The sequence below is a fragment of the Lytechinus variegatus genome, chromosome 2 (assembly GCF_018143015.1).
Source record: "Lytechinus variegatus isolate NC3 chromosome 2, Lvar_3.0, whole genome shotgun sequence".
Taxonomy (NCBI): domain Eukaryota; kingdom Metazoa; phylum Echinodermata; class Echinoidea; order Temnopleuroida; family Toxopneustidae; genus Lytechinus; species Lytechinus variegatus.
In genome coordinates this window covers 23,189,121-23,204,496 of record NC_054741.1, presented here as the reverse complement: position 1 = coordinate 23,204,496, position 15,376 = coordinate 23,189,121, and the positions used below count along the sequence as shown (strand labels likewise).

General features: G+C 35.5%; 1 protein-coding gene across 1 annotated transcript in view; it reads left to right on the top strand.

The window, feature by feature from the left end:
* The window catches only part of LOC121407609 (FH1/FH2 domain-containing protein 3-like), a 137,245-nt gene that overhangs the window by 57,339 nt on the left and 64,530 nt on the right, over window positions 1-15,376 (top strand). Inside the window, exons 7-8 of the mRNA XM_041598766.1 lie at window positions 4,266-4,377; window positions 9,089-9,180. Of these exons, the coding sequence (XP_041454700.1) occupies window positions 4,266-4,377; window positions 9,089-9,180 (204 nt within the window). The remainder of the gene's footprint in view (window positions 1-4,265; window positions 4,378-9,088; window positions 9,181-15,376) is intronic.

Here is a 15,376-nt window from a genome sequence, read left to right as displayed (position 1 = left end):
CTGCAGTTTTTACCAATCTTGGACCAAGAAACTTTAATAATGTGCAGTCAATCACAATTTTAGAAACTTTTGGGAAGTAGATCCAAATTTTGCAGTTTTCTGGGTGAATATGTGAACATAGGAAACCAAGAATGAATCTAAAGAGACACATTGTCTCCATAGGGTAGTATATTTCCGGCAAATTCTAATTTTGTGGTATATTTTCAAATAATCCTCGTCAGGATTTAGTTTCAAAAACGTGTTCTATATGTATGAGAACTGAACAAAATATTATGTTACATTGATTTTGCAATTGGATTTGTAAACTGAGCAGTGGAGATTTGAAAAGGAACAAAAACGAATCCCCTTTTCTCGCCCACGCACAAAGAAGGGGAAAGAACTTTGGGAAGTTGAGGAAAAAGAGGGTCAACTTGTAAAATACAATCAAATTTCATTGAATTTATTGTTTATTTTGCAGAAGTATCCATTTGAAAGGATTATAGGGTTACTATTAAATGAAATCAAATGAAATAAAAGGAAATATTTGTTTTAAAGGGATTCTATACTAATAAATGAAAGCAATGAAATGAAGTTTCAAAATCCCTGATTTACTTAAACAAGAAGGAAAAATATTATAGAAATTAACATTTACTGGTTTAAGCATACAATAAGAAGTTCAGTGAAACAAAGAATATGCTTTGGTAGCTGAATTTGACAAATTCGAAGTTCAAAACTTGTCTGTGATAAATGTCTGGCATGCATTGGATTAAACTCAACTACCTTTGATTCCTTGCTTCCACCTTACACTTTGAGCAAATTTAACGTTTCTTCTATTTCTTTCTCTACAGTCTGAACACAGTATTGATTTTTTTTTGGACATGTCTCACCATAGTAAACTAAGTTTGTGATAAGGTTTCAAGCTAAAGAAAGTGTGCAAAACTTGTTGTGCATGAAATTGATTTAAACTTGCTCCCGAGCAACATCTTGAACAAACTTCCATTCCTCCTTGTTACTTTTCACATAAATTCTCCACAGTCTGAACACATTATCAGATTTGCTGGACATGTCTCACCATAGATATGACTTTAATATCAGAGGCACTCATGGTTACACAGTGGGTCGCTCAAGTCAAATTGGCAATGACAGTTGATGATTGGACAGTTGTTCTTTCAATGTAATGAGGAGCAGGGGAAGTACTTGATACTGATTGACTGAAAGAATGGTTTGTCAAAGAGAAATACTCTGATAATAATTGAATTGATGGGACTTTGTAGAAGAGAGGAGAAGGGAAGAGGGGGAGAGAGAGAGGGGGGGGGGTGGAAATGCTATTTCTCTTTTCTCTTGTTACAGTCTTGGAGATTATTTACCAGCATCTTGAAAGCTTTTACAAAATCTCTGACTAAAATATAGCAATAGAAGGTAACTTTGGCAACAGGTTAACCCGCCACTCACTTGAAGAGATCTGTGTATTTTATTTCTTGAATATTTCAAAGACATTTTACTAAAGACTTTCTTTTGGGTTGGTGTCCACCTGCCATGTTGCGGGAACAGGGGCAATTTCCATTGGTATGAACTTCATGCATACCAGTAGCTTTCTTAAAGATGGGAGCATTTTTTCTTTTTCTTTTCTGTGGACCAAACCAAATGTAGACCTTGATCCTATTGGTCTGCTTTGGTATGGGTAGGAATTACCAAAGTTTCAAAGCATAATCTAGTTGCATTGATAATCTAACACAAGAAGATGAGAAAATGGATAAAGAAGGCAAGCTACTTGTTCTTGTCAGGTTGACTCCAGTAGGACAAGCAGTCAAGATCTCGGATCTTGTCAAGCTGACTTTGTAAGGACATGACAAGACTTTAGATCTTGCCAAATTGATTTTCATGAGGATAAGCAGTCAATTTTCTAGATCCTGACAAGTTGACTTCATAAGGACAAACAGTCAAGACTCCGAAGATCTTGTCAAGTTGACTCTTTTTTTTCAGACAAGTTAACATAAATATGTCCAGGAGCTTGTTGTCTTGTCTTTTTGTCCTCGTTAGGATGATCTTGAGATGTTTGTTGGATCAATGTTCAAATTCTTATACCTCCAACTAACTAGTACTGTACCTCATTCGCCGGGCAAAGAAGCTTTTGAACATAACCTGTTGCCTATCGTCACTTGAGAAAGTATTAGTAATGTTTTTTGTGGTTTGGGAATCAAGTTTCCTTATCATGCTTTGATTCATGAGCTAAATACTGTTCTTCCGGTTCTTTCATGATTACGCCTGTCTTCGGGAGGCTGTCAACGATGTTTGAAGGCTCGCATGAGGTGCGTTAACCCTTCATCCACCAACAAGTTCATATTTTTCCAGCTTGGTCCAATACTGTTAGATGAAGAGCCTGGAAACATGCCTGAAATGTGAGAGTGGAGAGAAATTTTTTTATGATGAACATAATTATACTGCACTCAAATTTTGTTTCATGTAGTATATGCTGTCTAGGTGGTATTCTTGAAGTCATATAAGGATAATGATCTTTACAATCTGTTTTCCAAAGTTATCGATGAAAGAACACTAGAACAACAAAAAGGCCAAGTATTTCTGCCAAGTCATAACCCACAAAGTTGATGGTAAAGGGGGAGGGAAGGTTTTGATGAGTGGAAAAGACTGCTGCACAACAAATTTATGAATTCTGCTGATAAATGGTCTGCTTGCAAACTATCTTATGAAGATGAATGTCTTCACATCAGTTTCCCTGGAGGAAGTTTGTCCTCTTGAGGTTTATAAGGTCCAGACATGACCACCCATTGATGAATGAAGTATGACACTTCATTGTGATGGCCAAGTAAAATCTCCTAACTTGTCGGAAGGGATGGCCAGATGGCTGTAGTCCCATGTGTCAAATCTGAAGTAATGGTTTCAGCTTCAAATATGGTCTGTGTCATTCATGCTTGGTCTAGTTTTGTGCAATTTGCTTTCATTTACTCAAGGTTTATTTTGGCTTCTCTTGCCTTGACAGATTGCTTGTAATTAAAGCCATATTACAACCAAAGCCAACATAAACTTGAGGTGAATGAGCTGTGGATATGGATGAAACACTTGCGATGACATGATCTTATTTAATGTCAATCTGATCTGAATTATAATGTGTGATGCAGTGATAAGTAATCAAAGCTCACATTAACCTTGTATTCAATTAGTACCCTTGGCCTCTCCTCTGTCATAGAAACAATTGCAAAATCCTTTTCTGAGTAGCAATGAACCTGCTCTTAAACCTGACACACTTGTTTCCTAAAAATACCGACATGAACTCTCTCTCCCAGGGAAAGCAAAGATTTGCTGTGAATTGTGGGTAATTCGTAGTGACAGATTACGCTGAGTCAATCTTCCAAGGAGTTCCCCCATCCTTTTCGGTCGCCGGGGACAACTCGAGTTTAGAGACTGTCGCCCCCGTGCTTTTATTGCCCCAGACCAGAACTTCCTGTCGCAAAGTGTGCATCAATTTTATTTTCTCATAAATTCATGATTTATAACTGGATATCAACATCAAATATTGTTAAGGTGTAACATTACAGAACATACTTCATACCACTATGCTTTCTTAACAGGAAACTGGTGTGATATATGATTCATTTACAAACATCTCTTAGGAGATATGTAGTGTGAAAAATATTCTCTTTTGACAGCAAGATTTTTTTTTAAAGTGTTTAAGGAAGTATTCAAAGCAAGGAAAAGAGAGGAAGAAAAAAATTTAAGGTGTGTTGGAGGATATAGAAGCTGGTTTGTAAATAGATGAAGAGATTGATGAAATAATCCCAGAAGAATTAACTCAATTCCAACTTTAATGTTCCTTCTGAAAATTCACTTGATATGTTGGATTGCTTAATTTATATCATGATAATATGCGCACCGTTTCAAAGGTAAAATTATGTAGTTATTGGAACATGATTTTTTTTTCATTGATGATTGATTTAAGGAACAATCCAAATTACATGGATTTAAAAATAAATCTAGGTTGGCAGTGAATTGGGACCAGTTGAACAACAAATTTAAATCTGCAGAAATTTTTATTAAAGCTTTAAGATTTGAATTTAAGTCCTTTGAGATTAAAAGAATAGAACTTACGGATTCAAATCAATTCCAGAGTTTGACTGATGACTATTTACAGTTGATCTGGATATATTTTAAATCCATGTCATTTAGAGCATACTTTCATTTTTGAGAGAGCATCAATCTCTTATATACATTCCAAAACATGATATAGTTTCCAAATGTTTTGTAACATTTTTCTTCTTCTGCCTTCACAGCATCGTCTTGTGACCAAGTCAGCTCTAAAGCTCCTTCTTGTGTTTGTGGAATACACGGAAACCAATGCCCAACTTCTACTGCAGTCCACGAAGGAGGTGGATGGGAAGAATCGTAAGTCAAGTTTTAATAAAAAGATTTTAAGATATTGTCCCTTTTCATACAATAGGAATGTGTTATAATAATGGTATTATTCTTATAAAGTATAAACATTGGAACAACTCTGCTAAACCTTGACTAGAATGACTCTTGCCTTGTGATTTAGAAAGTTATGTATTCCACTTCTATCGCGGCCTAGCATCCTTTGACAAGACCACATTTTGCAGCTCTCCACCTATGTTTTAAATGGGTATGCGGTAGAATGCAAGAGCCTATGCCTAGCCTTTATTTTGGAAATTCTTATTAGAATAGTCCCCAAGGAGTGAAGAAAGTGCATATTTTTTGTGTGGACACTCCAGAATCTAATGATTAAATGGTTTACAGTCATTGTTGCAGTATATTAAACGTGATATAAAAGCGGAATATTATTATTATTAAGCGCCTTACAAATTGAATGGAAACAAAACTTTTAAACACATGCATGCTTCAGTGGAATTTTGGACGGGCAACACACCATCATTCATCAAATTCATAGACATAGGTAGTGGCAAGGTGATCATATTCAACTTGATACTGGTAACCCCCCCCCCCACCTTGATGCTCCCTTGGTAGTATTTAGATATGAGAGATATGACAGATTTTTTGTCAGATTTGAACAGCTTCCAAAATATCTTTGATCAGCAGCAAATGGAATCAAGGTCTGGTCTGTTTTGAAACCATCATCCAAATGTTGCCATAAACTTGATTTTTATGAGGAAAATTGTGACACTCTAGCAACCTTTATTAGAATAGGTATTCTTGTATTAGAAACTTGGGCCTGGTTGCATTAAAGTTACTATGATTGCAAGATTGTTATCCAAGGGTAACTCCCATTGAATCCTTGATTTTTATTGGTTGTTGGGCATTGTTAACATTTTAGCTACCATCAGGTAATAAGGTTACTCTATAAACAAGGCTCCACATTAACTTTTTTTGGTGGTGGCCCGTTCGGGCCACCAAAACCTTCAAATAATTTTTTTTGGTGGCCCACTAATAATTTTGGTGGCCCGAAAAATATAAAGTAAAACATTAATTAAAAATGAATAAAACTGAAATATTCTGCAATCACCAACACGTACCACTATTCTTTGTACATCTTGTATGTAAATCGTGCTTGCTGTTATTTTACTTTGCTTATTTTGTGGTAATATATAAATTGTTCTATCATTGTAAATATGAAATGATTGAAAGAGAATAAAAGAATTGTATTGTTCCCAGGTTGTGTAGATTTTTAATCTCCGTATAGACACATACTCATAATGGTAAAGTAAATAAATAGTGCATATATCAAACTCAGATAGATTTACAAAACAATGATTTTTCCTTTCTTCCTTTTTGATTGTAAAACCTAGATAATGCAGGCCCCAAATCCAGTTTATTTTCTCTTTTCCAGCATATTATAGCAGGAGAAAATCACATGCTGCAGAATTAGAACAATGTGTAAAAGGGGGAAATAAACAAAAATAATTTTTAGAATAGTATATTGAAAAAAGAAAACAAAAATTGTGAAAATGAATACGGTAAGTGAAATAAAACAAAAGAAAAAATGAAGAAAGAAAAAACAAAGAACAGGTCATAAAAAAAATTTGAGAAAAATCAAAAGAAAATTTAAGAAAAATAAATAAAACAAAATTATAAAAAAATGGGGGAAATTATTATTATTCAGTAGAAACATGTTCTTTAATCAGGCATTTTCAATGGGAAGGGGTATAAATGGTTTAATCACTGTGAAAAAAAATGAAAGAAAAAAATAAAATGGCAAAAGTTATCTGGAACAAACAGTGAGAAAATTCCTTCCCTATATTTGACAAAATGATGGAAAAAAATTCACATGTCATATCAATGAAATGCCTTCCCAAAGTATTTACTTCCTTAAGAGTGGTTTAAGAAGTCATTTGTAAACAAGAAAGAAAGAGCGGCCTATTTATTTTTGGCTCAAAGAGACACAGCTTCGAAATAAACCAAATATCAACATACATACAAATGCACATATGGGACTGTGATGTACTCACCTATGTGTTTTATGTGTATTAAATGCATTTGGAAATCGGTCTTTTTGAGTCAAAAGAGAGGTCATAATTCCTCCTTTTAATGCTTGCAATTAATCAGGTTTCAGTAATATGGACTGTAGAAGGGCATTTCATTGGTATAAAATGTGACTTTGACGTAGATTTCCAAAGTTCTGGGGAAGATTTCTTAGCAGTAACATTTCGTATCGCAGCTCCCTGGGTCTGAATAGTCTGCTCGCGCACAGCTAGCTGCATTGGTTTCATGCATGCAAAGCTCAGCCAGACAGCCGGCACGGCCGGCTGAATAATAGTTACTGTATGCTAGCGGTAGGCCTACATACTGTCATGACTATGCAATCTTTGTGTGTGTATATTTGTGTGTAGATTAACAAAAAAGGCGCATGACAAATTGGCTTGCAATTTTAACTGTAGAAGGTTGATAAATGCATGCAAATTCGGGAGAAAAATTGCGCTACTTTGAAAATTATTGGTTGCCCGATTCGGGCCACCAAAACTTAACATTTTTTCAATAATGGTTGCCCGAGATGAATTTTTGGTGGCCCCGGGCCACCGGGCCACCGCTAATGTCGAGCCTTGCTATAAATATCTTTTATGTTAGGAGATCCCGATATAATAATTCAATTTGCCTCTAGAATGTATCACTGAGTACTGAAGTAATTTACAATAATTCGTCATTGTATCATTAATTCATACGTCTGTTCATTATTAGCAATACAGTGATATTTATGCATCTATTTTTCATATAATTGGAACATCAGGTCCTAATGCTCCCTGCTGCATTCAAACACCATTTTTACAACCAATTTGGCTGTTATCCTACTGATTTCCACCCAAAAGTTTGTTTGTTTACAATGAGATTTTATGGATATATCTGTTCTTTCAATGATTTCAGTGATTTCCAAAAAGAGTATTATTGTTCACAATAAGCTTCTGTGGATATATGTTTTCTTTCAAACAGACTTTTGATTACATGGAGTAAGGTCAATACTCTATTGAAAATTATTACAGAGGAAGCAATTCATTAGCCACTTCAAAATCAAATAAAGGGCCTTCCTCCTTCTGACAATTGTTGCTCATTATATAACTAGTGAATACAGCATTCATACTGCCAAACTTAGCACTGTAGCAATGATAGTAGGTTATCCCCGAGACATGAATCACCTTTTCAAGAAAGGATAAATTGCTTGTGTTATATAGACCTGTGAACCTATCTTTTGATAGTTATACCACTTTGTATTCTATCGTTAAATGGCCCTTTTTTCCATATTACCACCACAATCTTAATTTACAGTTGAAAAAATTGTTTTGTGTGCTCCCTGAAGTTCTTTGGTACAAGTGATTTATGTATTGTTTGTTTTCCTTTTAATCGTGAGGAAAGTCAGCATTTTTGTCCCAGGTCTTATTATCTTTTTTCTGGTGGTTATTCATGTTTGATAAATTATTAAGAAAGTTTTCAGAGAACTTTCCTGAGATATTGTTGACTCAGATACTTTGATGATACCAGTTTTCATGTGCATTGCTGTTTGCGTGTTCATGACATTACTTTCGTAACATTCACTAGACACCCACCTGTTCCGTAAGACATACACCTGTTATTATTCAGTATTGGTTTAGAACTTCCATTTTACAGTTCTGTTTAAATTGAATCTAAACCCTAAACAGATTGGTTCGGAAGTCTACAGCAGTTGAGTTGAAGTTGAGGTTATTTGTAGGTGTTATTTACTCAAAAATGTTCTTGTATTTGTAATTGAATTTATTGGAAATAGTCAAGGATACAAAACAGAAGTATTATGGCAGTTTTAGAGTGAAATGCAGTGTCACTATGATTTTTTTTTGTAGTTTACACCTTCAGTGTTATTTATTTGACATTATTGTTATATATTCAGTAGCACTTGTAACAAAGTGGTGGACAAACTTTTCATTAATGGGATGGGAATGACTATCAGTCCCATTTTCTAGCTGTGTAAACTAGCTTGTATGTCTTGCAACTTGTTAAAACTGGTGGGTATTTCATAAAACTGTTCATACTGTGAGCGACTTGACGTAAATAACATAAACCAAAATTTGTATTGGTGTGAAGTTAGCTTTTAAGAAAGGATCACCATTTATATGCAAAGTTGCTCATAACTTTCGAACAGTTTTATGAAACACCCACTGAAACTGACCTTAACAACATTTATAAAGTCTGCATTCAATCAGGAGATTGCAGTCTCATCCATGTCTATGCCCACTCATTTAAAATATATCTTGTATGTAAGATTCAGATGATAGAATATTGATTCCATCTGCTTATTTCAAAGAAAGTTCAAAGTACATTGTGTAATAGTAAGCAAGAATCTGATGACCAGTGTCCCGTAACACAAAGGTTGGCGATTAATCGTGCACTTGATTTTTATGATTCATTGTACACTGTAGTCAATGGAATCAATCGTAGAAAAATATTATACAATCATTGCTAAGCTTTGTGTTTAATATTTTAAGTTTTTAATGATTTAATATTTATCTGTAAATCACTAAAAATATGCCATTCTGAGGTATTAAATGCAATAAATTGATGTTGATGAATATAAAAATGTCTTTATGCCTATCAATGTAATTTCTATAATTATGCTCTTCCAATGAAATATCACAAAACATACCTTTATTTTTTTTTTCAGGTAACAAGCCATGGCACAATCTAATGGAGCTTCTAAAGGATGAAGGGCAGGATGCTGAAATCATGACCTATGTTATGACCCTCTTCAATAAGGTTAGTTATCAGTTTTAATATCATACACATATTCTATGGATATTAGATACTACCCAGAGTTTTCTGGATCTGCTGTGCAAACCCTTCACTCAAGTTAAGGGTCTGAATTGCAGCCTACTCATGCCTTGTGTACTGAAGGCCCTCTCGCTCAGCAAGTTTTGTATGTGCTAGTCTTTGCGTGGAGACACTCTCGTTGATCAAATTTTCAATCAGGGTCTGTGTCTGCGGACTAGTTTTCTCTGGTATAAGATTAAAGGGGCAACTCTCAGCATCATTACAGTATTAGACATTAGACTCATCCTTTATTGGACGTTAACTGATCATTTGTTTTCAGTTTCAATTCAAAGCAACCAATAAATTCATGTTATGTAATTACTGTGTCCTTAGCTTTTGTGGCAAAAGATTGATTCTTACTGCATTGCATGATCTCAGATTAGTTATATAAAATGACAGAAAACCTAAAAAAGAGTCCACTTAGCTACTGTATTTATTTATTTACTTACTTCTAAGGCTTCCATACTTCTATTCGCTTGTAGAATACTGTATCAGAATAGGCATTCAATTGTTCACATTGGATCAGAGATCATTGGTGAATGAAACTTTAGAATTTGTCAGTCTTTTTTTGTGCTGAGAAATTATGTCCAACTGTTCCATAGTTAAGATAATTCAAACATGTGCATTGTGTAGCAGTAATCATCTGTTACAATCTATTGTCCTTTCCAAATGTAAACTAAGAATGATAAAAAGTTCCGCAAAATTGATGAAGAGTGACTCATAGGAATTCTCACCGTTCGTTGCACTCCAACCCAGTCCCTGTTAAACACCTCTTGATAAATATCTGTCTATCAAGAACATTTTTATATGCTTTTCACACTGTATTTCCTTAACACCATGTACTATCCTTAACCCCAGACTATCCTTAACCCCATACTATCTTTTTTTAAAATTCACACTGTCTTACTTAACCCCATACTATTTGCTTAGCTGGGGTAAACTCCTTAACCCTGGACTATCACACAGCTCATGAATATTTATGATTTTACCATACAGAGTGCTATTAACGTGCAATTTTGACTTCTGTGATTGGCTAATGCCTAACCCCACTTTTCCTTAGCCCACACTGCATCACTTAGCACCTCAATTGTGGTGCCAGCACCACAATAAGCCGGTTAACCCTGCTTTTTTGCAGGGCCAGATAGTACCGTACTATTTACCATGCTAGACCACTTTGCTAAAAGCTTAACCCCGGAAATTGGTGGGGCTAAGACCCTCCCCCCCTTAGCCCCACCAATATCCCAGGGTTAAGGAAAAAAGTGCAGTGTGAAAAGCATATTACAGTGGCATCTGTCAAATGGCATTGCCACGATATGCTCAGATCTTTTGGTTGAAATGAGAGACCTAGCAGGCTGCCATTTTGAAACCCAGTCTTTAGTAGCACCTGATGGTGATATTGATAGACAATCTGAGTAACAAAATCTTCTAGAGATAATAGTTGGGTTCATGTGATCGTCCCTTAAACGTCAAGCGTGTAATGATGAAGGTAGAGTTTTGTAATCATGTAGGTCATGTAGCAACACATTTGTTATTGCAAGCAATTTTTTTGGGTAATGTCTGTTTCTTCATTCCCCTTCCCCTCCCCTCTTCTCACCTCCTCTCCCCTCTTCTCAATTCTCTCCTCTCCCCCTCTCCCCATCCCCATGCCACTCCCACTCTAGTATCCAAATTTCTAGTCACTTGTTCCCTCAGAACTTTAAGTATTAGACTAAGATGCTATTGTGAGAACATAGCTCTACACTCCATCATGCTTTACAGATTTTAAGAGGGGGATCCCTGGATGTAAGATCAACAGTAATTTTCAGCCTGTATGCTTCCATATACATCATGGACGACAGTGTTGAAAATTAGGGTTTTTCTGTCCAAAGAATCTTTATCAATGTTTTGTGGCAAGATAATAATGCATTGACTGTTTAAATAAGCGTTTTAGGGCCAATGACACTTCATATTTGAAGATTGCAAGAGCTATAGGCTCTTGTTTAGTTAGTTCACATTTTTAATTATAGTGATTTCATATCTTATGATGATCTGTATTAAAAAAAAGTTTTTATCTCAATTTTCAGCATGAAGGCTGTAATCAACATTTATACATGTATGTGTAGGGGAGGGGGTGGAAAAGCCTTGAGAGGGAGAGGGTTCTCACTTCAATGGTCATCATTGCTCTTGTTAAATTGGTAGGATCAAAGCAATCACATGCATGCATGCATGGGGCATCAAGGCATAAATCATTCTAATATCCAATAACACCGAATGCCAAACAGGTTCCTCTGACAGTATGATGTACTAGAAAACATGCATGGAATCTCAATCACTGTCTCAATATCTCCATTAGTTACTTTGTTACAATAAGCTAATATGTAGAAAATAATCCCAACATGATAAATGATAAAATGAAGAAAAAAAATCAAGGATAGACCAATATTAAAATCTTGATGATTTGGCAAAGAATAAAGGTTTCGAGGAAGGGAAAGTGAATTTAAATGAAATATCTAGAAATCACCTTGAAGATGGAATATTGAAAATTTAAATTTAACCCTGAATTATGATAATAAAAACATCTCCAGGATAGCAAATGAATAGATCATTGATAATTGGTATGATTGGATAAAGGATGGAGATTTTGAGATGTGTAACGGTATGTAGATGAAAGCATCTATAGACATCAACTTGGAAGTTGGAGTGGCCAAAAGAGACGGTTGCAAATATTTATGACGTTGTCTTGGCTCTCCTCCCCCCTTCTCCCAAAATGTCAGGATGCCATTTAAAATAGGGTTGATATTCACCGGAAAGGAATGCTGATTGGATGGGGTGTTAGAGAGGGCTGGGAGGGGGTAGGGGTTGCATGTTGGACCCCCACTTTGTTATTAACGGGCTCATTGCTCTTTGTATAATAGGTCTGTTATTTGTTGAAAATCATATTTCTGGAGGAAAGTTTTATGCTTGTTAATAGAAGATAATGCAGTGACCCTCACCTCTACTACCAGTACCAGTCCAGGTATAATTAGTCGAGGTATCAAATCTTCCATCTTACCCCCGCCCCATTGTAGCTACTGCTCATCATCCCCTTACCCCATTATACTATCCTGTTTCTCTTCTTGACCCTATTATTCAAAAATTAAGATTGTGCAGTCTGGTATTATCACTTCCTTTTAGCCTATCTTCCTCCTCCCTCCCTCTACGTCATCCATCCTCTTTATTATCTCGTCCATCTGATCTGCATCATCACCTCTGCTACCACTACCAGTGGCGGTATGCACCCCTTGCTATGGTATTGACTCACATGTAATGCATGATTCACCCCAGTGCTATTCTACACCTAACCTTGGTAAAGCCAGGGACTTAATCACAGTGGCTCTGTGTACAATTGCATATGTGCTCAGAAGCCAATCTTTAAGTCAATCTGTAAGATAATGAAAAATTATCTGACTTGTCTATTATACATGTTTTCATCACGACACACAATTCATTTTTTTAAATCAATATTTGTTATATTGTGACAGAAGTATAATTTGAAGTTTTGTTCTGGTTACAAACAGATGCACTCATTCTCAAAAAGCAAGGATGAAAACAAAGCAAATAAATAAACAACCAAAAATCTTTGTATGCACTTTAAAACTAAGATCATCAACAACAACATAATTGATGGAGAAATAAATGAAATGAGCAATTTTGGATGCAGACATTTTTAGTGAAGCACACATTAAAATACACCCACGTTCAATCCCTCATCTGTTGAATTTGAGCATAAGTATTCAAAATCTTGCTCCAAGTTGGCTTCATTGTAACTGTGCTTACAATTCTGATGAGGTGAAGTTCAGACCTACCAACCTCAGTTTGACTAAGTCAATCATTCCCATTTCCCTGACAAATGAGGCTCATATGTTATCCCCATCTTGTGTTCAGATTGCACTGCCTTTCAGATTAAACACTTTTTGGTCTGTTCTTCGAGACGAGGCGAAGACAGATGACTAGAAAACGATCAGGTGTAACTTGTTAGGCGGTGGATGTCGAGATGCATTCATTTAATATCATTCATGTGGCCCTTTGGAATGTTGATGAACTGAATGTTGTCTAGGGTTACAACATTCAAATTACCACATTCTGATTACAGCGTGATGCGTGCTACCCCGAAATAGATATTCAATCAGTCATCTTGTCTCTGTATGGTTTATTGTTTTTGTTTTCTTTCTCACTGTATATTGCTTATTTGATGGCCCACATACATTCTGTCCCCATGTCATCTTGTAGATGTCATAGAATGATTCTAGTGAGTTGACTTTTTTTTTAGTCTACTGTGCATTGAGCCAATATGTTTCCATTTTAAAACTCAAAAAACAAGCCAACAGTGGTCCAGGAATAATGCATGACTTGTGTTCCGTGTGAGTTGATATTAACAGATCTGTATATTTCCTGTAAGTTTCAAGAAAGAAGTTACGATGCTTAGACCTGAATGAATTTGGAGATATTCAAAATGCCAAATTTCTTACTGCTTGCACATTGAACAATTGAACTTGTACTGGCACTGTTTGATAGAAATCAATCCATTTAAAAAACAAACAAACAAGCCAATGTCAAAATAAAGAATATTTATTATGACCTCTACTATAAATGAGAACTTCCTTCTGTCTTATCTTTATTATTTCATAATTCAGCAGAATTTAAGAGGGTATTAGTCATTGCTTTGATGAATTATGTGTGGGGTATATTATGAAGAGACCATAGAAAAATGAATATTTGTTTTGATTGGGCTATGTTTTGTATCAATTAAGAAAAGTAGGACATCAGTTAGAGAAAATGGGTCAGACATGGCGTTGAGTTACGACCCGCCAAACAATTTTTTTTTTTTAAAGGCCACCAGTCATTCTCCCTTTCAAATGTAATTGAGTCATTCCTAGAACATCAACCTTTTGGTAATTTCAGAGTTATACCTTGGTCACATTTGCTCTACGGCGAGTCAAAAACAGCCGTTTTATTAATTTTAATTCAAACCACCTATATGCAGATGGACAAAAATATTAAAACGGCTGTTTTTGACTCGCCGTACAGCCGCCGTAAAGCAAATGTGACCAAGGTATTAATGATTGTCTGGTTAATGACAGTCTTGAGTTACATACTTAATTGTTATAAGTTACTAAAAGTTGGTAGGAAGGAAGTTTGTTGGCCAAGTGAAGATGTAATGTGAACTTATAAAACTACATGTAGGTACTAGTATCATGTTTAATTAATGAAACGGTACCGTGGTTGGACTATGAACAGGTGTAGATATGAGCTCTGGTATGTAGTGATGCCATAACATACTCATGAATCATCTTGCCATTATCTACTTCAGTATGTGTGTTCAAACATCCTAACCTAAGTAAATATATATATGAGCCCTACTTCTTGATGAGTACATTGGGGATGAAATAATGACATGGAAATCTTTATCTCACTGGATGAATTGATTTTCATAGAAGATTCTGTTTCTTTGATATATATGGGTATAAAGCTGGAAGAATGTTTCTATCTCATAGTTTGTATTGTCAGCTTGGACAAGCTGCCTAGATATACTTTTGATTAATGTTCAATCTGTTCAATTTACCAGAATAATTATTTCAGCTTAAAGATTTTGGACTTGGATTAATAATTACTTACCTTTGAATAAACTGTAGGCTTATATTGTTTTTTTTTCATTTCATTTACAAGTGCTACCTTTTTTTCAAACCTGAGTTTAAGCTGTTGCATGGACATTGAATAAACCTCAAGTTCAAGTATCCTTCAAATAAAGATGACCTCTTGATCAGAGGACATGTTAGCTTGTTCAAATTGTCAATTTCCAGTTTTCTTTGAAGACGGACGCTTGTAGTGTGGAAATTAAGTATTAGTTATCCGCCTGAAAGGATAGAAAACACCTTTTGAGGGGAGAGTTTTCATAGGCAGGAGGTCATTATTTACCAAAGCCAGACTTGGTGGAAGTGTGCATCTTTGCATATAAAGCAAAACTGCAGCTCTGCCAAGAAATGTGGTATACTCCTGCAGTCTATCCCCATGCAAAGCTCTTGAAGTTTGTAGTTTAGAGGCATTTATATTAGCCTATATGTGTTCCTGGGTAGAACGTTATGGAATGAAGTGAACATTGTGATCATTACATCAAAAAGGTTGT